General features: G+C 39.4%; 2 protein-coding genes across 3 annotated transcripts in view; both read left to right on the forward strand.

Moving 5' to 3' along the window:
• Positions 1-2,312, forward strand: part of CAMLG (calcium modulating ligand) — an 8,811-nt gene extending 6,499 nt beyond the window's left edge. The window contains exon 4 of the mRNA XM_081232698.1: positions 1,698-2,312. Within this exon, the coding sequence (XP_081088824.1) occupies positions 1,698-1,889 (192 nt within the window). The 3' untranslated portion in view covers positions 1,890-2,312. The remainder of the gene's footprint in view (positions 1-1,697) is intronic.
• Positions 2,313-6,697: 4,385 nt separating this feature from the next.
• DDX46 (DEAD-box helicase 46) overlaps positions 6,698-12,817 on the forward strand; it is a 54,466-nt gene continuing 48,346 nt past the window's right edge. For both annotated transcript variants that reach the window (XM_081233038.1, XM_081233039.1), the window contains exons 1-3: positions 6,698-6,890; positions 9,126-9,314; positions 10,615-10,758. In XM_081233038.1, coding sequence (XP_081089164.1) covers positions 6,874-6,890; positions 9,126-9,314; positions 10,615-10,758 — 350 coding nt within the window. In that variant the 5' untranslated portion in view covers positions 6,698-6,873. The remainder of the gene's footprint in view (positions 6,891-9,125; positions 9,315-10,614; positions 10,759-12,817) is intronic.

A 12,817-nucleotide genomic window follows, 5' to 3' on the forward strand; every position in this document is an offset into this window, starting at 1 on the left:
GTATCGGTTACTAGGTAAATGGGGAGAGAAAAGGAAGGGAGATTACTGTATAATTTTCTTTCAGCAAAACATTTTGTTGTTAACAGGTTTCAACAGAAAAGTTGAAAGAATTGTGCAGTGAACACTCGTTTATGCTTACCACCTAGATTCTGTAGTGAACATTTCGTTATATTTATCATATATTCACCCAATTTTCTATACATTTTCAATACATCTTTTTTTAATACATCTTTTTTTTCTTGATGCATTTCAAAGTATGTTGTAGATGAAAACATCAGTATATTTAACCCCTACACATTTCAGTTTATATATATATATATATATATATATATATATATATATATATACACACACACACAATTCAGTGTTTCTTTATGGTTATTTTTCGTTATTTTGAGGTAAAATTTTCATACAGTGAAATGCTCAAGTCTTTATTATACCATTTAATGAGTTTTGACAACCTGTGAAACCCAAATCCTTTAAGATTTAGAACATTACTGTCAGGAAGTTTCATCATGTCCTTTTCCAGGCAGTCCCAACCCCTGCACCATGAAGGTCTGATTTTCTTTTTCCCACTGTAGATTAGTTTTGGTTGTTTTAGTACTTATTTTAAATGGGATCGTTCCTGTATGTACTTCTTTGTGCAAGGCTTCTTTCATTCTGCATCATATTTTTGATATTCATCCATATTGTTGAGTGCATAAGTAGTTCATTCTCTTTCTCTCTCTCTTTTTTTTTTTTTCCTGAGTAATACTCCATTGAGTGAGTGTATCCATTAACTTGTCTAATTACCTATTGCTGGACGTCTTGGTTGTTTCCAGTTTTTGGTTAATATGTCTAAAGCAACAAAGAACTTTCCTGAGTGGGTTTTTTTGTGGACATAGGCTTTGATTTCTCTTGGGTAACTATAGCTTTTTATATTTAAAATGTTTTGAACCATGTGATTGGATTTGGTGATACCAAATCAATAAATTAAATGAAAATTCAGCCTTGAATCTCTTAAAGAATGAGACTAGAAAATTATATTAGGAAATAAATGTTCAGTGATATTCTGCTGCATATGTAAACAAATGTGAATTCCTTTGGATGGCAATTAGGGCTGACTCTACAGAATGTTCCTTTGATTCTGTTACAAATTATTCACTGTCCTCCAGTACACCTATCACTCTTCTGACTTTTGTTGTCATGAGACTTAACCTTACAATAAGATTTATCCTCTCACTTTTGCTCATCTTAATCTTGCTCATTCTTAAAGGCCTGTTTTTAATTCCACTTCCTTCTGAAATCCTTCCCTGTGCTTTACTTATACGTAAAACCCTGGAGTAATTTCTGTCTCCTTTGAGCCACTATAGCACACGTCATCCATGTCATTCATTTAGCAATTATTTATGTCCTGTCTAGTAATGCTTTTCCTGTCTTTGTCTTGAGCTTTTGTATGTATCTTAAATTATTATAAGACTTTTTAAAAACTTTTGATAGCAAGAATGGTGTCTTTTCCCTATTGCCTAGCAGTTTGCTGCTTTACATATTATATGCTTTACATATTAAATGTTTCTTCGTATATTATTGATTGATACTTCGAAACTTCATTAACAGTTTTGAAATCAGTTAGGCAAAAATAGGAGCACTGATGTTTTTATAGAGCTTAAGTAGTCTTCTGAAAGCTGTAAGATTTATTGAAGTCTTTCTCTATGCAGGGTGAAAAGAAGATAAAGACAACAGTACTAACAGCTGCGCTTCTGTTATCCGGAATTCCTGCTGAAGTGATAAATCGATCAATGGATACTTATAGCAAAATGGGCGAAGTTTTCACAGATCTCTGTGTCTACTTTTTCACTTTTATCTTTTGTCATGAACTGCTTGATTATTGGGGCTCTGAAGTACCATGAAGCCTGCAGAACTCAGAAAGAGAAGCTTACAAAAAAAATTTCTCTTCTATATTGCAGTGACTCTAAAGGAAGCATATTGGTTTACACCTTTATGAAATTCTTTTACTTTTTGAGGTTTTAAAACCACTTGATTAGGAATGGAATGGCAGGTTCCCTGACTGGAAAGGGTTGAGTTAGTATTAATACTGATGTGAAGATTAGAGTACCAATGTCAGTAATCAACTTTTCTTGTTTAATTAGAATTCCTAGTCTACACCTTTCCCTAACTTCTCAGATTTGTAATTCCTCTTTGAGAGCTGAGCTAGTGCTTTTAGGAGAGCAGATGAATGTCGTCTCAGCCAGTCCCAAGGACTGAATCTTGTATTTGTATTGTTCTGTCCTGAGAAATGGAGCCATCTTAAAAATAAAATGAAAGAAATTGAATTGTCTAGTGTTAAGTTTGCACATTTTAACTTATAAGGGCTGAATAAGGTAGCCAATTTTATCTTTTCTCGTTGAGTCAGTATCTTATTTATTTATTTTTTTTGCGATACGCGGGCCTCTCACGGCTGTGGCCTCTCCCGTCGCGGAGCACAGGCTCCGGACGTGCAGGCCCAGTGGCCGTGGCTCATGGGCCCAGCCGCTCTGCGGCATGTGGGACCCTGCTGGACCAGGGCACGAACCCATGTCCCCTGCATCGGCAGGCAGACTCTCAACCACTGCACCACCAGGGAAGCCCCAGTATCTTAATTTTTATTCCAGCATAAATATTTAATGGAGGAAATGATTAAGATTCATACATGTGAAATTAAAAGGTATTTATGAAATCTTTATTAATTTTAATTTATGAAAAATTTTATTACCAAACTCAGAATTGGAAATTTTTACTTCTGAGTATTAGATTTTCAGAAGTATGTTTTTTAAACAATAAGCATAGAATGATGAGATATAAAAATGGAATTTAAAGAATTGACTGAAGTATTCAACCCAATAGCATAAATACCCTTTTAACTAATGTGGTAACACTGTCATATTTGGAAGGTTTGACTTAAAAGAGTATAAAGCATAAGTTTTTTATCACTTGGTATTACATTTCCCTAGTTTTTTTGTATCATCTGTTTGATTAATTCTTGTGATACAGACTTTTTTTTATTACAAAGTTTTTTTATTTTGAACCACAGTGATGGAGAATAAGTATAACAATTTAAGTCTATTCGTTTGACTTAGGGTAAGATTACAAGCACACATTTTTCCGAATTCCATACAAATCTAATATCCAGAGGATTGGATAGTATTCTTGAATTTGTCACACTCTCCCCAATCCCTGGGAAGACACTAGGGGTTTTCAATTGCACATTTTATTTCTTCCATTTTGTCACTTTACACATGCAAAGTTTTAGTAATTGTAGGTCATTATCAAATTTATTTCAAAGAGAAGACATGAGTATTTGCTTAAGCATGTTGAATAATATCAAATGGAAATGCAGGTTTATTAGTGTTTGGAATAATTAAGAAGAATTTTTTTTACTTAGAAATTTCAGGGATTTGAAATGTTTATGAGTTAAAACTAGATTGACAAGGATGGTTGTTGAGGACTTGCCTGGTGGTCCAGTGGTTAAGACTCTGTGCTTCCACTGCAGGGGGCGCGGGTTCCGTCCCTGGTCGGGGAAGTTCCTCATGCTGTGAGGTGCAGCCAAAAAAACCAACAACAAAGGATGGTCGTTGAGAGGTGACATCTTTGGCCAGTAGATTTTTAGTCTTATTAGCTGTATAAATGGATGTGTGTACACATAGTTGGTGTAAAAACAGCAAGAGGGTTATGAGATTCAGAACTAGGTTAGTTAGAATCAAAATCTGCTTTGGAAGCCAGGGCAGTTTGCTAAATAAGTGATGTATTGGAGACATAGTAGACTATAATTACTTCTTTCACCTCTGCTAATAGATAAAAGTAGTTTCTTCAAGGACATAGAAATGCTGTGAACTTACCGTAAGTATGCTGTGGGCACAAAAAGCCAGTTAGAATTGTCACGTGAATATGTTCTCTTAAAAGGGAGAGGGGGCTTCCCTGGTGGCGCAGTGGTTGAGAGTCTGCCTGCCGATGCAGGGGACACGGGTTCGTGCCCCGGTCCGGGAAGATCCCACATGCCGCGGAGTGGCTGGGCCCGTGGGCCATGGCCGCTGAGCCTGCGCGTCCGGAGCCTGTGCTCCGCAACGGGAGAGGCCACAACAGTGAGAGGCCCGCATACCGCAAAAAAAAAAAAAAGAAAAAAAGGGAGTTAGAGGTACTTCCCTAGTGATCCAGTGGTTAAGATTCTGCACTCTCAGTGTGGGGGGCCGGGGTTTGATCCCTGGTCAGGGAACTAGATCCTGCATGCATGCTGCAACTGAAGATCCTGCATGCTGCAACTAAAGACCTGGGGCAGCCACTAAATAAATTAATATTAAAAAAGAAAATAAAACGATGAAAAAAAAAGGGAGTTAGAAATGAAGTATCTTGGAAAGAGCTCTGGCGTGGGTATCAGATGCCTGGGTTCTGGTTCCAGTTTAGATTCCAAGAAGATTAGTGATCTGGGATTAAATTTGTTTCCCATGTCTCAGTATTCTCCCTTAAAATCAAGAAATTTGAGTAAGTGATTTAAAAAATCTGTTTCAGCTATATCAATTTTTGCATGGCCTCATCCAGTTTCTTGGCTTCAAATACCATATACAGAAAGTCCCTGAGTTAGGGTGGTTTGACTTACAATTTTTTGACTTTATGGTGGTTTCAAAGTGACACATTCGTTAGAAACCGTGCTTTGAATTTTGAATTTCGAATTTTGATCTCTTCCTGGGCTAGCCATCTGCAGTATGATACTCTCTAGTGATGCTGGGCAGTGGCAGAGAGCTGCAGATCCCAGTCCATGATGATCCACTTAAAACCGTTCTGCTTTTCACTTTCAGTAGAGTATTCAATAAATTACATGAGATATTCAACATTTTATTATAAAATAGGCTTTGTGTTAGATGATTCTGCCCAACTGCAGGGTAATGTGTGTGTTCTGACACATTTAAGGTAGGCTAGGCTAAGTTATGATGGGTAGGTTAGGTATATTAAAATGCATTTTCCGCTTGCAGTACTTTAAACTTACGATGGGTTTATCAGGATGTAATCCCATCCTAAGTTGAGGAAGAACTGTATTATACATTCTATAAAGTGCTTATGACCCTTATCTCTCCAATCTCTATTTCTCCTTTGAACTCCAGACTCATATATTTCCTTTCAGCCATTATCTCCTTCTGGATATCTAGTAGGCAGAAACACTGATTTTCTCTCCTTTTCCCACCAAATCTGCTGCACCCAGGCCTTTTTCATCTTCACAAATTCACCACAATCCAGAGTAGCTCTGTTCAAAACCTGGGAGTCATCTTTATTCCTCCCCTACCCTTGCAGTTCACATCCATTTTATCAGTTAGTGTTTGGAAAGCTGCCTGTGGAATACATCCAGAATCTGACCACTTGTCAGTGTCTCCACACTCCTTACCTTCAGCCCACATACAAGCAAGTTACAATGGCTCTCATACCTGACCCGCATTGGTGTCCATTCTGTCATATATTGGCTCAGGCCTTCCTTACTCTTGGCATGGTCTGCCCTGCAGCCACAGGTGGGCAATAAATCACAGAGGAAGAGCAGAAGCCAGTCTTAGAGTCTTAAACTCGTTGGTTTCATTTTTTAAAAATTCAAATTTATCGAGGTAAGATTTACATACAATAAAACACACCAATTTAAAGCATACAGTTCAGGGAACTCACTGGTCGACCAAGTGGTTAAGACTCCACGCTTCCACTGCAGGGGCCCCGGGTTGGGGAGCTAAGATCCCGCAGGCTGTGGGGTACGGCCCAAAAAAATAACAATAAAATAAAAATAAAGCGTACAGTTCAGTGAATCTTGACAAACATCCATGCAATGACTGCCACAGTCAAAATATGGAACTTTTCTATCATCCTTATGTGTAAGAACATAAAATAGTACAGAGGCACGTAAAGTAAGTGAGAGCCTGTCCCCAACGCCTTTACAGCTTTCTGCTAAAACCACTCAACATTGCAGCGTAAGTTCCACTAGGCGAGTCGTTCTTCGCCTTGACCGGACTGTACTTCAGAATCACCTGGGAAGCTTTAAAATTCCCAATACACTGGAAGCACTCCAGACCAATCAAATTAAAGTATCAGAATGGAACACACGCATCCGTATATTTATTTTTAAGCTCCCAAGCGCAGGCAATGTTTAGAACCATAATCTTGTGTAACGTATTTTTAGCTCTTCGTCCTCTTCACCAAGTTAACTCCTACTCAGTCTTCAAATCATACCTCAAAGGTCACTTCCTTAGGGAACTCTTTTTCTGAACCCCTTTCCTATGGTAGAATCTCTTTTCTGTTATATTACATCTGCTTGTGTTTTTGTTAATGCCTATATCTGCCACGCGATTGGAAAGCTCGTTGGAAGGTAGAACATGCCTGACACGTAACAATATATTTAAATGAATGCGTGTAGAAATGATGAGAGTGAATGGAGATGTTTGTAGCATCGCTTAGATGTCAGTACACTTCCTGGGACAGCTCGGGGTTGCTTATGGCGTTCCAGTGCCCGCTGTAGGAAAGACCCTCCCAGGGCTTGGATGGCTGAGGCACCACCCTCTACCGCACCAAGGCGCGGGGGCTTCCGCGGCTGTGCAGGGAAAACCCGGCCGAGGTAACCTCTTTAGGAGCAGCCGGCACTGTGCGACCTCCAGCCGAGAGGGGGTGCTGTGGAACGATAGCCGCTTCCGGCCCGCTTTTTCCTTCCTCCTGCCGCTGGCGCCAGCACGTCCTGTTTTCGTTGGCTGCGTTCGGATGGTGGCTGCTGTTGTGGCTGCTGCAGCTTTTTAGTGCTGTTCCTCGTCCGGCGTGCTGAGGGTTGTGCGGCCTCCTGCTTTGTCCGGTTCTCCTGCGCGTGGTCCCGAAGGGTGCCGCTTTCCAGCGGCCTGCGGCATGGGCCGGGAGTCACGGTGAGGCGGCGCGCTGGGCGGGCGAGCGGGCGAGTCCCTTCCTCAGGCGGGGATCGAGGTGGTCGCGGGGCCGGGCCTGGCCCGGTGCGACCCCACGTGCGGCCAGCGCTGCCCGCGGCTACTAGAGGGGCTGGGGGACCTCGGCTGAGGCAGTGGGTGTGCTTCGGTCGGCGGCGGGCACAGGGTTCCCTTGCACGACCATCGGCCGGTTCGAGCCCTTGGAGTGGGAACACACCTCCGGGACGTCAACTACATCCCGCCATTTCCGCGGAACTTACCCGTATCGCCTTAGTCAATAGCGACCCCAGTTGAATTTCTCACCACTTCGCGTTTGCAACATTTCTTTGGCCCCTGTCGCTCTCTACTTTAGTTTTTTGTGCGCGTGTGGTATTTTCTTAATTGAAAGGAGCGTGTGGCCAAACATTTTTTACATCGCCTACAATACTACGTGACTAGGTTTGTTTTGGACTACAATAAATGCTTGTTGCATGGGCATTTATTTCGCACATAGATTTAAAATTTCTTTGTTATGTGTTTTTTATCCTTTTTAAACTGAGAACTGGGAGGTCTTATTAGAACTCTGATATCTCTTCAACATTTCAGATTGTTACCTGGTTTGGAACCTTGAGATTTTTATCTTAAATGTGCGTATTTGCTTAATGTTTAGCTGTGACTGAAAGATCATTTATATCTAGGATATAAATAATAAGTAAGTAAGGTAATAGTAGTTTACTGAGGTATAATTAACATTCAGGGAAATGGTCCACGCTTAAGGGTAGAGCTTGGTGAAATTTAGCTCATATATGAACCGTGTAACCATCACCTGGATAAAGAGTATTTCCATAACTACAGAAAATTCGTATAAAGGTCTTTTAAATTTCTGTGAAAGCATTGCTGTTCGTCTGGCCACCCAGACCAGAAACCTGGAAGTGATATTTATTTGACTGATTCTTCTCTCTTGCTGCCTACATCCAGTTAGATACTGCACCCTGTCACCATTCCTGCTCTCCCTGACTTAATTCAGGCCCTAATCATTTATTACTCATACTGCTACACCTGCCTCAAATTACCTTCCTCTGATCTTGCACTCCCAGTTGATTCCACACTGCAGCCAGAGTGACACTTCTGAAATTAACATAAGATTATGTCATTTCCTTCCTTTCATGTCTGTTGATTCCTACTGCTTCCAAGATGAAGTGAGACTCTTCAGCACAGCCTTCAGGGCCCTTCCCAAGAAGGTCCTTTCCATCTCTTCGGCCTTCTCCCCCACTTCTCTGCCTTGCCTGGCTTGTATACTAGATTTGCTGTTGCACTTGACATTTAATTAGTCATTAAAATATCCAGATTTTGACGCTTCTCAACAACTCTACACGTGACATTCTGATCCAGGCCAGCGCTGTCTCTTACTTGGACGATTGCTGTAGCATTCTACCTGTTTTCCCTGCTTCTGTCCTTGCCTTTCTTTGGTTTGTTCTCCCCTCAGCAGCCAGAGTAATGCTTTAAAAATAGTAGGGAGGTTATGTCCCTCCTCTGCGTAAAATCTTCCAATAGCTTCTCATCTTTTCTCAAAGTAAAAGAGAAAGTCCTTATAATGGCCTATAAGGCTCTCCACATTTGGCTACCATGCTGTACCTCTGACCTCATCTCATGACACTTTCTCTCACTCATTCAACTCCAACCACATCTGGTTCCTTGCTGTTCCTTAAACACACCAATCAAGGTTCCTCTTGAGGGTCTTTGCACTTACTGTGCCTTTTGCCTGGAAAGTTTCTCCCTCACATATCTCCATGGTTCCTTCCTTTACTTCCTTCAAACCTCTGAAATGGCACTTTATTAGTGAGGCCTTCTCTAATCACCTGGTGTAAAGGAGCAAACTTCCTACCTCCCATTGTCTCTCTTTTTCCTTTACTTTCATCTGTTTTTCTCCGTACCACCAAATACATATTGTATACTTATTTCTTTACTTGCCTGTCCTCTCTTCCTTTACCAGAATGCAAATTGCTTGAGGCCCGAAGGCAGGAACTTGGTCTCTTTGGCTTACTGTCCTTCTTTTTCAGGACAGTGTGCTGTAGCAGAAGAGTTCATTCTTTCCCCCTAATTTTAAAAAAGTTTACGTGTAAGAAGTCCTTTCAATGTTTAATTTATCTGCTGAGATTTTTTTTAGAAAATAATAAAATAAATAAAATGTAATAGAAGCTGTGTTTGCTAAGCTTAATCTTTAACTTAATAATCTAGCCACTATCGGAAGCGATCAGCATCACGGGGACGCTCTGGAAGTCGATCTAGAAGTCGCTCACCCTCAGACAAAAGAAGTAAACGTGGAGATGACAGAAGGTCTAGAAGCAGGGATAGAGATAGAAGGAGAGAGAGGTCTCGTAGCAGGGATAAAAGAAGATCTCGGTCAAGAGACAGGAAGCGTCTGAGGTAAGACATTAATCTCCACAGGGCTCTTGATAAATTGGACCTTCTCAGCTAAATCAGGCTTCTTCAAAAATTTTGGACTAGAATTTAGTGGCCCCTTTGCAGGCCCTCTGCTTTAACCCCAGCTTGTTTGGTTAGGCACAGAAGTGATTTGCCTAGAACAAAAACTTTCAAACAGTGTTTTTTTTTCCCCTTTCCACTGTCATTTTCAAACAGTGAAGTAAAAGCCAGGGTAATATGCCATCAGGGGGGTTCTAGTCTAATCCTGTCCCAAGAAAGCTGACCCCTGTGTTCAGAGCAACTGCTAGAGCTGACAGGAGAAGGAAACAGGGCAGAGCCATCTCCATACTCTGTTTGAAACTATTTTAAAGAACTTTTTTAGATTTAACCAAAGAACATCCTAATTTTTTTAAACTTGATTAAATATTCCATGGTACCACCCAAGCAGCCATAACTTTTCTGGAGGTAGAAAACAGTCTCTAAATAAAAATAATCTTCCCCACACCAAAAAAAGATTTCTAATAAAGTTTCTCATTAAAATGGGAAAGAAGACAAGGTTATACAGGTGCTGTGAACTGATCACAGAAAGAACTTTGACTTTATCTTTTTCAGACATTGGAAGGAGAGATTGCAAAAGTGTCACCTGGTACTTAGGGAAAATCCTCACCCGTAACAATGTGGATAACGCTAACTTATTCAATTTTATATTATGTGGTACCAGGAACAGTTTCCTACAATTCAGTCAAGTACTTGTTAAGTGAAATTGGTCGTTTCAAATTTGGTCTTTGACTTTTTGGTGTGAAAGAATCCCAAGATTTTAGAGCAAGAAGGATTTTGAGATTATTTGGTGAAGTCTCCATATTTTACAGGTGAGGAAACTGAGACCCAGAGAGTTGATCTGCCCTATGTATGTCACTAATTAGTAGTACCAGGGTAGAAATTCTTGCCTCCTCATTTTCATATCTGTGATCTTTCCACAGCCCCATTCTGCCCATCCTTGTACTTAGGTTTCGGCTGTCTTTGAAATTTAGATTTTCTGCTATAGGTCATAAATTTCAAACAGCTCTTGTTAGATATTTCCTCTGTTTTTCAACAAACATCACTTTGAAATTAGTATCATTTATTTCATTGACCACTTATAAGGACTGGCTTTACTTGTTCCCTGTTTAGCTGATTTGATAGTTAATTGAAATCTGTCTTTAATAATGGTAATATTAAGAAGCTTCATTCAACATGAGCCAGAACCATGGTCTGAAGTAGACGTTCCACTTGGTCATAGAATAAATGAAGTGTCCCCTTTCAGGCGTTCCAGAAGTAGAGAGAGAGATCGAAGTCGAGAGCGAAGAAGATCTCGAAGTCGAGACAGGAGACGTTCAAGGAGTAGAAGCCGGGGCCGGAGATCCCGATCCTCCAGTCCTGGCAATAAAAGCAAGAAAGCTGAGAATAGGTAGGTTGGGAACTGACTCTCTTCCCTACAGTTTTTTTAAAAAATCTTTATAACTACTGAATTTGGCTGCTGCCATGAGCTGTTAGCTGAATTATTTCAATAGGTTATAAAGCTTGTAATGCTTTTAGAAAATGCTAGATTCTATTAGTTTTAACACTCATGATGCATTGTTCTTTTATTTAATATCTGCTATTAATGGTCAGAAATGCATTTTATATACATCTTTGTGGGAACTATGTTTTTTCCTTTGAAATTATTTTCTTGGCATTTCCGATGTTGATTGACAAATAACTTTTTTACTCATGGTGTGTATTACTGAATTGCTATTCATAATGGGTGAACTTTGCTTTTGTAAGTTAAATGTACCTGTTTCCTTAAGATGTCAGTACCATTCAATTTTGAGATATTATTTTTGTCTATTAGACATAATACATTTACTCGTTTTGTTTCTCTTGTTAGTGGTTTGTTCTTTGCCATTATTGTTTCTCAAGTGGTGTCATGGGATGTATGGATTTGTTCTGTTTTCTCTGTTTTCTCCATATTAGTTAATGAGGATTTTTGCCATGTCATTTATTTTACTTTATAAATTTTACTTTTATTTTGTCAAGGTCAGTGTAATAATGCCCATTAGGATTTTTTTTTTTTTTTTTTGCGGTACACGGGCCTCTCACTGTTGTGGCCTCTCCCGTTGCGGAGCACAGGCTCTGGACACGCAGGCTCAGCGGCCGTGGCTCACAGGCCCAGCCACTCTGCGGCATGTGGGATCTTCCCGGACCGGGGCACAAACCCGTGTCCCCTGCATCAGCAGGCGGACTCTCAACCACTGTGCCACCAGGGAAGCCCTGGGATTATTTTAAATTTTAAAATATAAATTCAGAGAAATGAGTGAAATATAAACATGCAGCTTATTAAATAATTATAAAGCAAGATCCATGTAACCGCCACCAAAGTCAAGAAATAGAACATTTTCTGTACCCCTGGAAGCCCTCCATGTCCCTTCTCTAACCCAGCTCCCTCCTTCTCTGTATAAAATCACTCCTGACTTTTGTGCTAGTAATTTGTGTCCTAATTGTTTCCTTATAGTTTTACCACCTATGTGTATAACTGGAAAAAGAATAGTCTAGATTTATATGTTTTTTAACTTTACATGAATGAGTCTTCTTTTGCGTTTTTGCTCAACATTGAGAGTTATCTGTGTTGCTCATAACAGTAGTTTATTTTTATTGCTGAACACTATTCTGTGGTATAAATATACCACTATTTATTTATCCATTCTACTGAGATGGATGTTTGGGTTGTTTTAACTTTGGGGCTATTATGAACATTTTTGTATATATATCCTAGTATACATGTGTATGAGTTTCCCTTGGGTATATATATTGGAGTGAAGTTACATGGTCATAGAATAAACATAGCTTCATTTTAACTAAGTAATCCAAAATGCTTTCCAAGGAGTTTGTACTAATTATACTTCCAGCAGTATATGAGAATTGTATCCCTCCATACCCTTGCCAGTATTAGGTATTGTCAGTCCTTTTAATTTTTGTTTATTTGTTAGACATATAATAGCAATATCATTGTGGTTTTAATTTGCATTTCCTTGATTACTAATGAAGTTGAACACTTTTTCATATGTTTCTTGGTCATTCAGATTTCCTCTTTTCTAAAGTACATGTTTAAATGTTTTGCTCATTTTCCTATTGGGTTGTTTCTGTCGTTAAAAATTGATTTATAGGGGGTTTTTGTTTTTAAATATTCTGGATAGTTGTTTTTTGTCATTTATGTGAGAGGCAGATATATTACTCTGGTTTGTCTTTTTACTCTGTAATGATACTTTTGAGGAACAAAGACTTAAGAAAGAAGAAACATTCATAAAATGAAGAAAATTAATAAGATGATTGAGGAAAACCTGACAAGGGCAGTGTGAAAAAAGATTATAGGCTATACTCAGTCTAAACATAAAGAATTAGCATGCTGCTTTTAACAATATATAAAAAAGATAATACAATCATAAACTAGTTGGATTTATTCCAGAAATGGAAGGTTGGTTTAACATTGG

Source organism: Mesoplodon bidens, assembly GCF_964165515.1.
Source record: "Mesoplodon bidens genome assembly, chromosome: 4".
Classification (NCBI taxonomy): Eukaryota; Metazoa; Chordata; class Mammalia; order Artiodactyla; family Ziphiidae; genus Mesoplodon; species Mesoplodon bidens.